This window comes from Schistocerca gregaria, chromosome X, assembly GCF_023897955.1.
Source record: "Schistocerca gregaria isolate iqSchGreg1 chromosome X, iqSchGreg1.2, whole genome shotgun sequence".
Taxonomy (NCBI): Eukaryota; Metazoa; Arthropoda; class Insecta; order Orthoptera; family Acrididae; genus Schistocerca; species Schistocerca gregaria.
This window is the reverse complement of record NC_064931.1, coordinates 243,138,042-243,155,630: the sequence shown is the minus strand read 5'-3', so window position 1 is coordinate 243,155,630 and position 17,589 is coordinate 243,138,042. Positions and strand designations below refer to the sequence as shown.

At 42.3% G+C, this 17,589-nt stretch overlaps 1 protein-coding gene across 1 annotated transcript in view; it reads left to right on the top strand.

Annotated features, from left to right (window-relative positions):
* Window positions 1-15,420: 15,420 nt before the first annotated feature.
* LOC126299144 (uncharacterized) overlaps window positions 15,421-17,589 on the top strand; it is a 44,484-nt gene continuing 42,315 nt past the window's right edge. The window contains exon 1 of the mRNA XM_049990912.1: window positions 15,421-15,614. Within this exon, the coding sequence (XP_049846869.1) occupies window positions 15,505-15,614 (110 nt within the window). The 5' untranslated portion in view covers window positions 15,421-15,504. The remainder of the gene's footprint in view (window positions 15,615-17,589) is intronic.

Below are 17,589 nucleotides of genomic sequence, written 5' to 3'. Positions count from 1 at the left end.
CTGCCCTTCAAAGTAGATTGATGTGGCAGGTTGATACTGTTTCTACACTATTGGAGCAAGGTGGTTATAAACCCCACAGCGCTGATACTAATGAAGCCTGCTGTCTCTATGCCAAATTTGGTTGAAATCGACCCATGGTTTTGGGAGAAGATCCCAGACATACAGACATACACTCTGTTTTATCTACACACTCACAAAAAATCGCATCACTGAAATGGAGTTGCGTGACATAAACGAAAATTCATAGGCATGTTTTTAGATCCGGAAGACGATGTTTATTCAAATTTCTCTCCTGTCTCATAAAATTGGCGCTCGCAGTGCCACTATGAAGGTGTAAATAAGGTTTGCTTTAAATACACGCTGTAACGTTCGTGAACGTTAGTTACCTTTGAAAATAGACGTGGTGAGTTGAAGGTTTTAAGAATGCCTTTCAGGCGACAAAGACGCCATTATCAGCACTTCACAGAGTTTGACTAAGGTCATGTAGTAGGGCTACTAGAACCTGGATGTTCCTTCTGCAGTACTGCTGAAAGATGTGGGGGTAATGTAGCCACTGTACATTGCTGCTGGCAGCAACAGTCGTGAGAATGTACGGTCGCAAGAAAACGGAGCTCCGAATGGCCACGTGGCTCTATCGAAAGGGAGGACCATCGTCTTCGGCATGTGGCTCTGTATCTACAGCAGCAGTTTGAGCAACAGTTGCCACCAGAGTGAGACAAAGAACTCTTACAAACCGATAACTTCAAGGACAGCTCCGAGCCAGACGCCCTGTAGCATGCACTCAACTGACCCCAAACCACTATTGGTAGAGACTGTAGTGGTGTCAAGAAAGAGCTCATTGGAAGGCAAGGTGGAGGTCTATTATGTTTTCCTATGAAAGCTGGTTCTACCTCGATGCCAGTGATGGCCGTGTGTTGCCTAGGAGGCGGCCAGTTGAAGGTCTGCAAACAACCTGTCTGCATGCTACACACACTGCACCTGCACTTGAAGCTACTGTCTGAGGTGCGATTTCGTATGACACCAGGAGCACTCTCGTGCTTATTCCACGCGTCCTGACTGCATATTTGTGCTTCAGTCCGGTGATTCGACATGCTGGGCTGCCATTCATGAACAGTATCCCATGGGGTGTTTTCCTACAGATTAACGTTCGCTCATATAGCGCTGTTGTAACCCAACGTGCTCTCCAGAGCGTCGATACTTTGCCCTGGCCTTCTTGATCACCAGATCTGTCTCCAGTTGAGCATATATGGGATATCAACGGATATTAACGTCCCTGTATTGACCGACCAAGTGCATGGATCTCCATCCCACAAACTCATTCAGCACCTGTACAACTCATACACGTTTGAATGCTTTCATTCTACATTATGGCGGTTACACGGGTCATTAATGTATCAGAATTTCAAATTTGGAATGGCTTATCTCGTGCTTATTTTTTCCGTCAGAGTATAACACAAACGCGGATCAGTCAAAACACTATGAGCACCTGTTTTATAGCTTCTTTGTCTGTCTTTGGAACGAAATACACTCCTGGAAATTGAAATAAGAACACCGTGAATTCATTGTCCCAGGAAGGGAAAACTTTATTGACACATTCCTGGGGTCAGATACATCACATGATCACACTGACAGAACCACAGGCACATAGACACAGGCAACACAGCATGCACAATGTCGGCACTAGTACAGTGTATATCCACCTTTCGCAGCAATGCAGGCTGCTATTCTCCCATGGAGACGATCGTAGAGATGCTGGATGTAGTCCTGTGGAACGGCTTGCCATGCCATTTCCACCTGGCGCCTCAGTTGGACCAGCGTTCGTGCTGGACGTGCAGACCGCGTGAGACGACGCTTCATCCAGTCCCAAACATGCTCAATGGGGGACAGATCCGGAGATCTTGCTGGCCAGGGTAGTTGACTTACACCTTCTAGAGCACGTTGGGTGGCACGGGATACATGCGGACGTGCATTGTCCTGTTGGAACAGCAAGTTCCCTTGCCGGTCTAGGAATGGTAGAACGATGGGTTCGATGACGGTTTGGATGTACCGTGCACTATTCAGTGTCCCCTCGACGATCACCAGAGGTGTACGGCCAGTGTAGGAGATCGCTCCCCACACCACGATGCCGGGTGTTGGCCCTGTGTGCCTCGGTCGTATGCAGTCCTGATTGTGGCGCTCACCTGCACGGCGCCAAACACGCATACGACCATCATTGGCACCAAGGCAGAAGCGACTGTCATCGCTGAAGACGACACGTCTCCATTCGTCCCTCCATTCACGCCTGTCGCGACACCACTGGAGGCGGGCTGCACGATGTTGGGGCGTGAGCGGAAGACGGCCTAACGGTGTGCGGGACCGTAGCCCAGCTTCATGGAGACGGTTGCGAATGGTCCTCGCCGATACCCCAGGAGCAACCGTGTCCCTAATTTGCTGGGAAGTGGCGGTGCGGTCCCCTACGGCACTGCGTAGGATCCTAGGGTCTTGGCGTGCAACCGTGCGTCGCTGCGGTCCGGTCCCAGGCCGACGGGCACGTGCACCTTCCGCCGACCACTGGCGACAACATCGATGTACTGTGGAGACCTCACGTCCCACGTGTTGAGCAATTCGGCGGTACGTCCACCCGGCCTCCAGCATGCCCACTATACGCCCTCACTCAAAGTCCGTCAACTGCACATACGGTTCACGTCCACTATGTCGCGGCATGCTACCAGTGTTAAAGACTGCGATGGAACTCCGTATGCCACGGCAAACTGGCTGACACTGAGGGCGGCGGTGCACAAATGCTGCGCAGCTAGCGCCATTCGACGGCCAACACCGCGGTTCCTGGTGTGTCCGCTGTGCCGTGCGTGTGATCATTGCTTGTACAGCCCTCTCGCAGTGTCCGGAGCAAGTATGGTGGGTCTGACACACCGGTGTCAATGTGTTCTTTTTTCCATTTCCAGGAGTGTACTTCACTGCTCATGCGCATCATGTATTTGACAGTTTGTTGGTAGGTTTGTGGAGGTATTTGACATTAAATGTCTACGCACACGTTATGTAATTCCCGTAAATCATAGTCCGCTGATTTGCGTACGCGGTGATGGCGCCCTATAGAGATCCATAAGCGTTCCATTAGATTTACATTAGGCGAATTTGGTCACCGAGACATCAACGTGAGTTCGCTATATAGCGCCTCAAACCACTGTAGCACGGTTCTGGCTCCGAGACACGGATAATTATACTGCTTAAAGATGACATCGCCATCGGGAAAGACATCAAACATGAAGGTCTGCAGGTGGTTCGCAGCTGTCAGCATGTCTTCTATTACTACCACTGCATGTGCAGCAAAATGTCTCCCATAGTATAATACTACTCCCACCAGCCTGCGTCCGTGTGCGCCGCACGGTTCGAGTCGCTGTTCACCTTGATGACAGCCTTTCTGGAGACTACCATCGACGTAGTGTAGTGAAAATGTGAGTCACCCATACTGCAATCGTAACTGACGATGTCGTTGGGCTAACATGCGAACCACCATTGTGCTCTTTTGGCAGAGACCACCATCTATCCCACTTTACAGAGAAGACAAGCATCCAAACCCCACTGTCTGTGAATGATCGTGGATGTCCAACCAGTTAGCGCCTAGTGGTAGTTTCACTATCTTTCTACTTCCTTCCGTAGATGCTCAGGAGATTAGCACATGAACTGTCGACCACCTTCGCCGTTTTCGAGACACTCATTCACAGGCTCTGGGTAATAATAATCTGCCCTTTGGCAAAGACGCTTATCTCAGTGGATTTCTCCATTTGCAGCCCATATCTTCACTAGGGTGATCCCCCATTCGTGTCCCTGCAACGCAAACAGATGGCATCCAGCGTCGCGGTGGGCAGTGGTCATAATGTTTTGGCTTATCAGCGTGTATGTGTAATAGTTTTGCAAACAACTGCCTGGTAGATGGCAGAAAAGACACTGCTACTAAATCAGGAATTCAGAAAGCACCATCCAGCCCATGTTGATAACAGGAAACGAGTCTTAACCCACCAGCTTCCACGACTTCACCAGAGGAAAAATCTGTGGACGGATTTGCAGATAAGCTTTCCTAACAGTTTAAGCGTCAAACATTCCCCTTCTCTCTCCACTATCTCTCTGGACCAGTAGGGAACAAGCTCCCCCTCTTCACACCAGCTTCCCGCTTTTAGTACTACAGTTTATGTGGAGTCGACGTTATTTTTGGTCAGATAGAGCTCCCAGGAAGATTAAGCAGTCACATAATTGCAATGTATCCATCACAACTAGATGTTGTTGTTGTTGTCTTCAGTCCTGAGACTGGTTTGATGCAGCTCTCCATGCTACTCTATCCTGTGCAAGCTGCTTCATCTCCCAGTACCTACTGCAACCTACATCTTTCTGAATCTGCTTAGTGTACTCATCTCTCGGTCTCCCTCTACGATTTTTACCCTCCACGCTGCCCTCCAATGCTAAATTTGTGATCCCTTGATGCCTCAAAACATGTCCTACCAACCGATCCCTTCTTCTAGTCAAGTTGTGCCACAAACTTCTCTTCTCCCCAATCCTATTCAATACCTCCTCATTAGTTACGTGATCTATCGACCTTATCTTCAGTATTCTTCTGTAGCACCACATTTCGAAAGCTTCTATTCTCTTCTTGTCCAAACTAGTTATCGTCCATGTTTCACTTCCATACATGGCTACATTCCAAACAAATACTTTCAGAAACGACTTCCTGATACCTAAATCTATATTCGATGTTAACAAATTTCTCTTCTTCAGAAACGCTTTCCTTGCCATTGCCAGTCTACATTTTATATCCTCTCTACTTCGACCATCATCAGTTATTTTACTTCCTAACTAGCAAAACTCCTTTACTACTTTAAGTGTCTCATTTCCTAATCTAATTCCCTCAGCATCACCCGATTTAATTTGACTACATTCCATTATCCTCGTTTTGCTTTTGTTAATGTTCATCTTATATCCTCCTTTCAAGACACTGTCCATTCCGTTCAACTGCTCTTCCAAGTCCTTTGCCGTCTCTGACAGAATTACAATGTCATCGGCGAACCTCAAAGTTTTTACTTCGTCTCCATGAATTTTAATACCTACTCCAAATTTTTCTTTTGTTTCCTTTACTGCTTGCTCAATATACAGATTGAATAACATCGGGGAGAGGCTACAACCCTGTCTCACTCCTTTCCCAACCACTGCTTCCCTTTCATGCCCCTCGACTCTTATGACTGCCATCTGGTTTCTGTACAAATTATAAATAGCCTTTCGCTCCCTGTTTTTTACCCCTGCCACCTTTAGAATTTGAAAAAGAGTATTCCAGTCAACATTGTCAAAAGCTTTCTCTAAGTCTACAAATGCTAGAAACGTAGGTTTGCCTTTTCTTAATCTTTCTTCTAAGATAAGTCGTAAGGTCAGTATTGCCTCACAACTAGATATTCAAACAAATAAACTTTGGCTATATACCAAAGCTATATCACTGCTATATATTGTTGTTATTAATGCATGATGACGGAATGTGTATTAAGAACATTTCTGTACGGACTACGAAGCTTCACCCTAAGTCAAGCATTCCAAAATACATTCGAGATGCTTCGGTGTGTAATAAATTACGTAATTCATTTCTTAATCACAAATGCCCACTCTCTAAGTAGCAACCCTACATTATCCCTGTACTATTAATATGTGAAATAGCAGTACTAAAGAAAATAGCGAAATGAACAGTCCATTGTACAAACATCTATCGCTGTTTACATTATTTTGAATAGTTATTGTTTTTCACGAAAATGCGTGCAAATACCTGACGGAAGAAGTAACACGCAATGCAATACATAAAAGTAAGGCTGTTTAACAAACCATTGCACTAACGGGATTCCCTCGGCACCGGTGGTTGCTTGTAACTGCCAGGAAAACGTCTTACGCAAAACTACTAAATGCGGAAGCACCTATCTGTATCGCTCTAGTTAACGGTCCAGAATTCCTTACGTCGACATAAAGTGTTGCACCTGCTTCCGGCAGATAACTCTCTTAAAAGATGAACGCCCGATAGTGATACTCACGCACTTAGAAAGACTTGCGTACTATATGTAGCAGCCTCCTACCACAGTATGAAGGTGACCATAAAAAAATTCTAACTTATTTTTATAACACAGCTCATGTATGTCATTGAGACCGTCTGTGAACTGCTGGATTTGCTCATGCAGTCGTATTAGCAGAAATTTGTCGATATCCTGTGTTAAATAATATGCGATAATGAATAACAAATACGTACCTACATGTACTCGATACAACAAGGTCATCAGGTTTAAGGTGTTGGAATTTAAGATTTACCACGAGTTCTTCTACCCTGGTTATTATGTATCGTTTGGGTTCCTGCAATGTTCTATCCACGACAATGTCACTGAAGACAAAGCAAAAAATGCCCAATCAAAGTGTCAACTTCAGCGCGTGATGATGCTGTGAAGACAAAGCGGTATGTAGGGTATTACTAAATCTCTATTTCGTTTTTGTGTAAGGTGGTAAAATCCTTACATATGGTAATATCCTCTTACAGTTCCCACTCTGCTGGGTAATTATTATAGGGCACATACATTTGAGATAGGTTGTGCGGTAATTATGTACTGTATCTCATAATCCAACTTGGTTAATGACTGATGAGCAAATACCATAACCTGATGTATTTTCACATAACACACAACAAATAATGCCCTATCAAATCCGAACAATTTCCGAGAGCGTGGTATGAAAATGGTAAATATTTATTGATTAGATCGATTATGACGGGTAATCGTAGGTATTTTACGACACCATATTGACATTAGCATTGCGCGGTGAAGCTGTGACACACTTCCATATATAATGTTATCTGTTGTAACGTCAGAACAGCACCTAACACAAATCTATAACATTACGGACGAACCAATCATGTTACGTGATTTTATCCATAGTGTCAATACATATTCTATTTTTTTTTCAGGAGTCATGACCGGAAGTGGCGTCATGATTTTGCTTTATAAGGCTAGAGCTATAGTTGTGTGCGTGTGTCTGTAATCCTGCAACTCAGCTTCTTGAACTTTGCTCTCGGTATGCATTTCTGCACTATATGAGAAGCACCAACACATTCCCTCATGAGAACAATTATACTTTTGGTTGGTAAATGGTTATATATGTTGCAGCCCTTGGTCAAAACACCTGAAAATCCGAATCAGTACCCTAAACATGGTATGCAAGTGATAAACAATAATGGATTTGACCAATCCAGAGAGGTAAATATCGGCGAGGCTTCACTTCCGGATCGCAGTGCACTGAAAATATAGAAAAAAACGGAAGAAACGAAAAAACCGTGAAGAGTAGGGAAAAATTGTCAGAAATGGAAAAGGTGGAAAATATGGAAAATATAGCAACTTCGGGACACGAAATGGTAATACAAGATATGTGTTTGTATACGTAGGGTGTAGTTGAAATTTGTGGCATAAGTACTAGGTCAAAGTGCCAGAAAATATCTTGGATACTTTCCTAGAAAACTAGAAGTTTTTGTACCGAGGAATAGAATTATTAGAATCATAGAACCATCTGCTTCCAAAATGACTGAAACATCTGCGCTGAAGGTTGATAGAGCTCCCAGATCATTTGAAAAATAGGGGTTTATCATTTATACAGAGTAGTAATCGAAATTTGCAGCATAAGCACTAAATACATGTAAATGAATCATCATGTCACACTTGTACGTTTAGAAATAAAAAAAGCATTATACAGATGGATAGAGATGCTGTATGGCTTTATTGTAGCCACTAGATATAGCAGAGGATGGTGTGTCATCTCACATATATGATTTCGTCTTTTCTCCCTGTCTCTAGAATGTACTGTACTTTAATCGTAGAAAGGCAGTATATTCAAGGTGCAGGTTGACAAGAAGCAATTATCATAAGTCTGCTAGTTCTGTGTGTGCAAGAAAGCGGTAATGTTATTTCCAATACACATTATACCTATAAAACATGACTATATCGTTAAGATTTGTGATGCAAGTATTATACAAAAGACGTTCTATGTATTTTTCAAATGTCCTATCTGTATCTACAATGATTTCCCAACTGCATAATACTATTGTGGTGTAAACCGGTAGGCATCCATTCGGTTGCTAAACTGCTAGCTCTTTACATAGAAATATAGGGAAAAGAGCAAATATATGGTGGGTGCTTAGTCCTCTTACCTCGAGTCATTTTAGTATTGTGGGATGCGATTTGTAAAATATTCTTTATATGGATTCTGAGTGCCTTGGTATTCTCTACAAGTATATACGAGCTGCAAGTGATATGTATTTGGAATCTTAAATTATTGCGATTCAATTTAAAGTGGAATGATTCTGTAAATGAAACGTGATACACATGGATCACTTACTGTTGCTGCTGCAGGTAAAACCACGACATGTTCGTTGATAAGGGATGAAATAACACTGTGCACTACACAGATAGAACCGATGTTATCTACATGTCTTAGATTAACAGTTAATACTATTTCTCGGCGTTCCTATAACATCTAAGCCATGATAATTTTAACAATTTTTTCTGGTTGTTCCCTCTGGCAGTAGTATTGGTGGGAAATTTACTGCTTTCTACAAGTATACAACTGACTCTTTTGTAGGAGGGTTAATGCACGTTAGGAAGAGATAGCCAGAGCTGTGGTCAGTGTGAATAGTATTCATATCAAATTACTGCTGTGTGTAAGATTAGGCCTGCCAGTTTGGCAGAACATCATGGCAACATTATCTGATGGCCTATAAGTGCTGATCGTCATTCTATGGTTTCAGTATTTAACATTTTACCATTAAGCACTATAATTTTTTTAAATAAACAAATAAACTCTTGGAACTAAGTGGAACTGACAGACTTGAAAAAAATTAAGGGTTTGGTTTTATATTTTAATACCTTCATATAGATGATACTCATATTATCTGTAAGTGCCTTATTGTTATTAGATGGATGGCCAGCAATATTTCAAACTCTCTCTACACCACACCGTGGTTCATAATGCAGTTACTGCATACAACTGGACTGTTCTGTGTTTGACAGGTTTTAATGCAAGCTATTCTCACCCTGTCTATAGTTTTCATTAATTATTGTAGAAATCGGTACCTCAAACTCTTACTATTGGTGTACTCATATAATATCATGTTTTCTGACAGGTTTAATGCAGAGAATGCGTAAGTGTGAGATACGTAAGAACTGAGAGCCAAAGTCTAGTGTGTCAGTAAAAATACTCATCTTAGATCCACTTAAAATGATGTCAAAATACTCGTCTTACTTCTATTTAAAATGATATTAAAGCGATCTCTACATTATATCGTCCCTCATACAACAGTAAATTCCAACATTAACATTACCTCGTTCTTAAATATATTTACAGGGGTTGGGCTGTACTCTTTGCTTGGGATTAGAATCTCATGTTTTTATAGACTACTGGTGTAATACTTTAACACTAGAATGACGGAGTTTCTGACATTCCTAAAATGGCGGAAAGGGGTCATTTTGACCCCACATAAAATATTTTCATATTTTACTTAAAAAAGTACTTACTTTAGTGCTTGCTAATTCGTATTTTATATCTAGTAATCACAACAACTATTTACAATTATAAATAATAATTACTAATTTATTTGAACAACAATGTAGCATACAAATGTATTGTTGCTACTGCTAACAAGTTTCTTAACTATAAATTTTAATTTGTCGATTATACATACAACCTTCTAGACACATATAGTACATTTGCTCCATTTTACTCTCACATGTATTCTACAAACAGTTCTGTATTACTTTTCACTTAAGTCATTTGAAGCAGCTAGATGCGCTTAGCACAGGTGATTTCTGTTTTACGCACACATTTTCAGCATACGGCCTTCTGGCATTTTGCACAGTTTTCGCTGGTCTTGTTGTCTTTGCAGAGGCTGATTTGGCACTTCCTCCGCTTTCTAGGTGATTTCAGTTCCATATCCTCTTCCTTTGCCTGATGTTCGTGCTCTTTCGTTCATATGCGTTCATTTGTCAGTTGAAGTATGAACTTCTTCCTTTCCGTTTTCTTGATCGTTACTATGATACAGATGACCTATGCATTTATTGCCGCCATGTCCAGTATGTTGTAGAACAGCTGCATTGGCCATCTACTACATGCAACCTTTGTAGTATATTTACGGGTCACTTGATCAACCACGTGCACCCCGTACTTTGTTGCATTCTAGAACGTTACGGTTTCAGATTTTTTCTTTCCTTCCTTGCTTATTGCTACTTCAGCATGCAGCGTACTCAGAAGAATGACATTTTTATTCTTCTTTCCTTCTTATACAGTTAAGGTGCAGTCTGTGTTGCCTCTATTGTGCAGTATTGTGGTGGAGTGTATTTCAGCATTCGGCTTCCTTACTTCATTGGGAATTTCATGGCGTATCTTGTTCATTGTACCAACTAATGAAGTTTTCTTTTCTTTGAGTTTTTTAACAAGTTGGAGAGACATAAAGAATTTTTCTGTAGTCACATTTCTTCCCTGATTTACAAATGGCTCCATGAGACGCAGGTGACGTGCTCTCCAAGTGGTTGTTTCTCTCTATGTGCGTCCTCTTTGTTGAGGTATGGGAAAGCAGTACATATATACTTTGCCGTTACATCAACAGCCAACCAGAATTTGAGACCATATTTGTCTGGTTTGTTCAACATGAACTGCTCATCAATGGTTATACTTTCTCCAGGGCGGTAAGAGCGTATACTGTTTTCAATTAACTTTCCCCAAATTTCAGATACAAGAGCGAATCTATTAGCTGCCAGGCGTTCACCCCGGGCTGAATTTTCATCAAAACGGAGAACTCTGATGAGCTCCTGAAATCTGTTCCTTGGCATATGTCCTTGATAAAACCAGGCCCCCAAGAGTGCGACCAGAGATCATTCACAGACATACCTTTTATGCAAAATACACCCCAAACATACATGATGGCTATCAGTTTCTCCAGTTCCTCAAGTGACACAGTCCAGTCCTTGTTTTCTAGTTCTTTTCGAGCGTTTGATTCTGTTTAGTTCTTCATGAGACGTAGCATTGCTTCATCAAAAATAAGACGGAAGACACTGACGACAGAGCTGTCTACTCGTCGGCAAGCATAAGCAGTGAGACCTCCTCTTTCCTGTAGAACATTCACAGCTGACTTCCTTCCAGAAGATGAATAATTTCCAATCTCCCACACGGTTCCAACGCATGAAATCATGTTTGTATACGCTTTCAACTGTACCTGCTGTGGTAAAAGAGGTGATGATTGACGTATATCAGTATCTGAATCCTCTTACACTAATCGCCCCTCGTTCACAAAGTCTTCATCTTCACTCGTGTCAGGTACATAACGTCATCTTCATCTGTGAAATCAATTTTCGATTCAACTTCGGAATTCTCTAAGAGTTTTGCCTTTACAAATGTGTGCTTGTGTCTGTGTATGTGCAGATGGATATGTGTGTGTGTGTGTGTGTGTGTGTGTGTGAGTGTGTGTGTCTGTGTGTGCGCGAGTGTATACCTGTCCTTTTTTTTCCCCCTAAGGTAAGTCTTTCCATTCCTGGGATTGGAATGACTCCTTACCCTCCCCTCAAAACCCACATCCTTTCGTCTTTCCCTCTCCTTCCCTCTTTCCTGAAGAAGCAACCGTTGGTTGAGAAAGCTTGAATTTTGTGTGTATGTTTGTGTTTGTTTGTGTGTCTATCTACCTGCCAGCGCTTTTGTTTGGTAAGTCACATCATCTTTATATATATATATATATATATATATATATATATATATATATATATATATATACATATATATATATATAATATTTTCATCACCATATATGATGATTGTTGTGATTCCAACTTTCTTGTAGGTGGTAAATCCAAATTTCTGTATTTCTTGTGCTTGTTTTTCTCTTTTGTGTCATGGTCATAGTGATACACCAAACATTCATCCATGGCAACTGGGTGACTAGAGACGAAATTTGGATGATCTTGACATAGTTGCAGTATTTCTGCTGAGGTCTCAGTTGGAACAATTTTTGTAATGGAATAGTCGTGGAGCTAGCAGGTAGCAGTATTTTTCATATTCAACATTTCAACATGTAGTTGCATAAGATATTGAGAACAGTTCATTGACTAATTTCCACTTTTTCCACTATTGCCTTTATTTTGTGAACTCTACATGGATTGTTGCCATACTTCTCCTGTTCAAATGCACAAAACAAATCATTATACGATATTCCAATTTATTTATGGTCTACACTATTTTATGTTGTCTCCTCAACCATCATGCTATGATAAGGATTATTGTAATGTTGGGTTTACAGTGTGTACTGGGACTATAAACTTGCACCTGCAAACAAACTGAAAACTAATTATGAAATCTTATTTTTTTGAGACGACTAATGACTATCCTTCATAGTTAGCACCAAACTGAATTCCATTCTTCCAAAATTATGTAGGGGAGAGAAGGAAATGTAGACAGATAAATAACTTCTGTGATATTTATGATTCATTCCAAAGGTCCAGAGTGGTAGAGTGGCACAGATGTATTCGAGCTGTCACAGGGAGAAGGTAGGAGGCTTCTGTCCAGCTGGTGTTAGGCCTCTTCTGTGCCCATCCCAGTAGGCCCCCTCACTGCCTCTCCTACTGGGGCCTTTCCCCAGCCCACTAAACGCCCCATATACTGAGATGTCCTTGCGCAACAGACATACATTACATCACGTGAACATGGCTCAGAAAAGCAGGTAGCTACATTTCGGTTTGCCCACAAGCAAAGCTCCTGTACAAGGTAAGGCATGACAACTAAACAGAACTCCTTGCTAATTTTATGCAAGATGGAATACCAAAACACATCAGAATTACTGAGTGTGACAATTTAGCTGAGGACTTTTGCAGAGTGCCAAAGATGTGATTGTGCTGTCACAGGAAGGAGCAAGCAGAGCTGTGGCGGGCTGGTGTTAGGCAGCCTCCACCCTGATCCCAGTTGGCCTCCACAATGTGTCTGCTGACATTTCCTGTCCCTAACACACCAAAACCCATGTATACTGCAGTGTCTGTGTGCAACAGCAGCTGTACATTACAAGAAGGTGGCTTAGAAAAGTGTCCAGCTACTATTGGATCTACCCACCAACAAAGCTCTTGTACAAGGTAAGGTGCCACAACTGAACAGAAGTCCTTGCTAATTTTATGCAAGATGGAACACCAAAACACTTCAAAATTGTTGGATGTGCCACTTTCGCTAAGATCTAGAGCTGCCGAGTGGCACAGATGTGTTTGTGCTGTTGCAGGGAGGAGCAAGCAGGGCTGCATTGGGATGGTGTTAGGCAGCCACCACCCTGCTCCCAGTTGACCCCCACACTGCATCTACTGACACCGCCTGTCCCCACTGCACAAAATCCCTTGTACACTGCAGTGTCCTGGTCTGCCCCTTCACAGTGTCTTCTGCAAAGGCCTGTCCCCATTGTGCCGCAAGCTGTGTATACTGCAGTGTCCATGAGCAACACCAGACATACATTGCATGAAGGTGGCTCAGAAAATCATGCGGCTACATTTGGGTCCATCCACCAGCAAAGCTCCTCTACAGGGTGAGGTGCTACAACCAAACAGAATCTCCTTGTTAATTTTGTACAAGGTGAAATTCCAAAACATAAAGCAGCAAGTTCATTCTTGCATACATTTTCAGAGGGTGCATCAAAATTAAAGGATGTGACACTTTAGATAAGGAGAGTGGCAAGGATGTGTTTGTACTGTTGCAGGGGGGAGCAAGCAGAGCTGTGGCCAGCAGGTGTAACGAAGGCTCTACCACCATCCCAGTTGGCCCTCTCAGTGCCAGAGCAGCTGGGGCCTCTCGCCATCCCACCGAAACCAAAAGCCGTGTATACAGTAGCATCTCTGTGCAACAGCAGCAGTTCATCACAAGATGGTGGCTCAGAGGGGGGCGCAGCCACAGTTGATTCTACCCACCAGCAAGGATCCTGTACAAGGTAAGATACCACAATCAAACAGAGGCTCCTTGCCAATTTGCACAAGATCCAATACCACAACACAAAGTGACAAGTTCATTCATCCACGAATTGTGGAAAGAGAGTATCATATTGACTGGATGTGACACTTTAGTTTAGCATCACAGCTTCAGAGTGTCATAGGTGTATTTGTGCTTTTGCAGGGAGGAGCAATCTGGGCTGTGGCAGGCTGGTGTTAGGCAGCACCCGCCTCTAGCATCATTGGGCCCCTCATTGCATATGCTGCCAGTGCCTGTCCGCAGTGCATCAAAAGTTGTGTATACTGCAGAATCCCTATATAAAAGCAGCGGAACATCACATGAAGATGCCTCAGAAAAGCATGCAGCTACAATTGTGTCTCCCCACCAGCAAAGCTCCTGTACAGGGTAAGGCACCACAACCAACCAGGAGCTCCTTGCTGATTTTGTGCAAGTTGAAATTATAAAACATAAAGTGGCAAGTTCATTCTTCCATAAACTGTGCAAAGGGTCTATCAAAATTACTTTATGTGACAATTTAGATAAGGGGCAGAACTGCAGAGTGGCATGGATGTATTTGTACCATTGCAGGGAGGAGCAAGCAGGGCTGTGGCCATCTGGTGTTAGGCAGCCTCTACCTCCATCCCAGTTGGCCCTCTCACTGCCGGAGCAGCTGGGGCCTCTCCCCATCCCACCGAAAGCTATGTATACAGCTGGATCTCTGTGCAGCAGCAGCAGTACACAATATGAGGATGGCTCAGCAGAGGGTGCAGCTACAATTGGATCTACCCACCAGCAAGGATCCTATACTGGGTAAGGCACCACAGCCAAACATGGGCTTCTTGCTAATTTTATGCAAGATGCAATAACACAACAGAAAGTGGCAAGTTCATTGATCCAGAAATTGTGGAGGGAGAGTATCAAATTTACTGGATGTGAAAATTTAGTTTAGGATCAGAGCTGCAGAGTGTCATAGGTGTGTTTGTGCTGTTGCAGGGAGGAGCAAGCTGGGTTGTGGCAGGTTGGTGTAAGGCAGCCTGCACCTCTAGCCCCATTGGTTCCCTCATGGCATATGCTGCCAATGCCTGTCCCCACTGCATCAAAAGTTACGTATACTGCAGCGTCCCTATGCTGCAGCAGTAGTACAGCATATGAAGATGGCTCAGAAAAGTGTGCAGCTACGATTGTGTCTCGCCACCAGCAAAGCTCCTATACAGGGTAAGGCACCACAACCAAACAGAAGATCCTAGCCAATTTTGTCAAAGGTGAAATTCTGAAACAGGAAGTGCCAAGTTCATTCTTCCATAAATTGTGCAGAGAGTGTATCAACATTACTGTATGTGACACTTATTTAAGGGGCAGAGCTGCAGAGTGACATGTATATGTTTGTGCTGTTGCAGGGAGGAGCAAGCAGGGCTGTGGCCAGCTGGTGTTAGGCAGTCTCTACCCCCATCCCAGTTGGACCCCTCACTGCCTCCACAGTGGGGGCCTCTCCCCATCCCACTGAAAAGCATGTATACAGTAGAATCTCTGTGCAGCACCAGCAGAACATCATATGAGGGTGGCTCAGCAGAGGGTGCAGCTACAATTGGTTCTACCCACAAGCATGGATCCTGTACAGGGTAAGACATCACAACCAAACAGAAGCTACTTCCTAATTCTGTACAAGATGCAGTACCAAAACACAACTTCATTCCTCTGGAAATTGTGCAGAGAGTGTATTAAATTTACTGAATGCAACACGTTAGATTTTATGTCAGGTCTGCTTATAGTGTGGAACATACACAAAATAGTTGGTAAGACTTTACGACATGATTACTTGTGCAAAAATAAGAAGAAATATTTAAATTAAAATTAGACCATAAATGGCTAGTTTCTGAGTTGTAAGGCCATCTGTTATGGTTATTGTCTTATTTGCATGTCTGTCGCACAAGTAAATATAAAAGTTTCCAGAGTTTCTTCATGCAGCATAGTAGTGTACCCATACAGCAAGAAGTTTTTGGCCTGGTTATCACAAAAGCAATTCCCAGTGACAGTAGTAGTTACCTACAGTTTTGCTGAATAGTGTCTCCAATAAGATGTGCTTCAGCTATTCAATCTAAAAAATGCCCCTTTCTAGGGTTATATCATTTTGGGCAGCAAGGAGAATAGCAAAGGACCTTTTCTTTTCCTTTTTTGCTAAACACTACGTCACACTACTCTGTAGCTAGGAGCGTTTATGTGGTGTAGAATCCTAATTTTGGTTGTTAAAATGTAAGCCTTAGTTGTTTAACCAAGTGAATGTGTTAATGCTCGTTAAGTGTGGTAGCTTGGGCAACAAATTGGTAGTGAACATATCCCCTCAACACCAGAAACAAAGAAAACAAAACAGTGTTAGTTCTTTCCTGTTTTGCTTTCTTATCTTGGGTTGACATGCGAGTCTTCCACTCTCACTTGTTCTTCATTTTAAGAGTCATATGTATAAAATCATGTCTCAGAGCACAAAATGATTTTTTAATAAAACTGAGAAGCGATTAGTGACTGTTCTTCTAAATTGTAGCACATTGTCACACACGAGTCATTCTCTGTTCTTAAAGTGCAAGCAGAAACAATTTTGCTGCCACACTCCTCTTCTATGTACCTTCAGTAAATTGTTTTGGGATTAAAGGCAGGCTATTTCAGACAATTCATTCATTTTATCAGTCATTTTGAAATGGTTACATGAAGTGACATAACAGATTTTATCCCCTTGCTTGGCTGTTTTGTAAGTTGAGGTACATCCCAGCAACATTTCATCTTTAACAGACATCCAACTACTTAAAGAATACACAAATCACTCATTAACTGATTCATTACTTAACATTGCCTCATTTACACATGTTGAATCAGAGCAGCAGCTGCTCCTGATTTTTATTAGCAGGAACAGAACTTGATTTTACCATATGGTTCAATTGAAAAGTTGTTAAATACCTGAAACATCATTTACAAAATAAGGAAGGAAAATAGGGGTACTAGCATTTAATGGCCCATTGACAGTGAAACAGATTATAAATTCCAATAGGAGATGGATGGGGAAGGCCATTGGCTGTTTTCTTTAGAGAGGAAGCATACCAAAATTTCCCTGCATTAACTTAAGGATACAATAGATAAACAAAATCTAGATTTGTGAAAACAAGCACTTTGAGATGTCAGTAGCTAATGATCCACAATGGGTGACAGTTTATTTATTGATTAAAAGGCACTCTTGAAGGAGAAGCCATCTCATCAATGGACTGGAGGAAATGGGTTCTTGTTACCTGTGAATCTGTCCACATATTGCGCAGCTTACATAACAGGATTATCTCAGCAGTTGCTACCTCTGTTTCATAATATGGACAGTATTAGAATCATAGGACTCAGCATCTACCTTGAAACTATGCAAACATTTTAAGACTAACCCTTCAAATATATTTTGGTATGCGATTGGTAATTTCACTGGCAATAATAATCACAAAAGGGCTCTGTACATAATATTCAATGTGTTTTTGTAATCTTATTAACTTATGAGATAAATGTGTCAACTTCATTATTCTGTGTGAAGCATGATATTGTGCTTGCAGAGTACTGAATGGTGCAGCA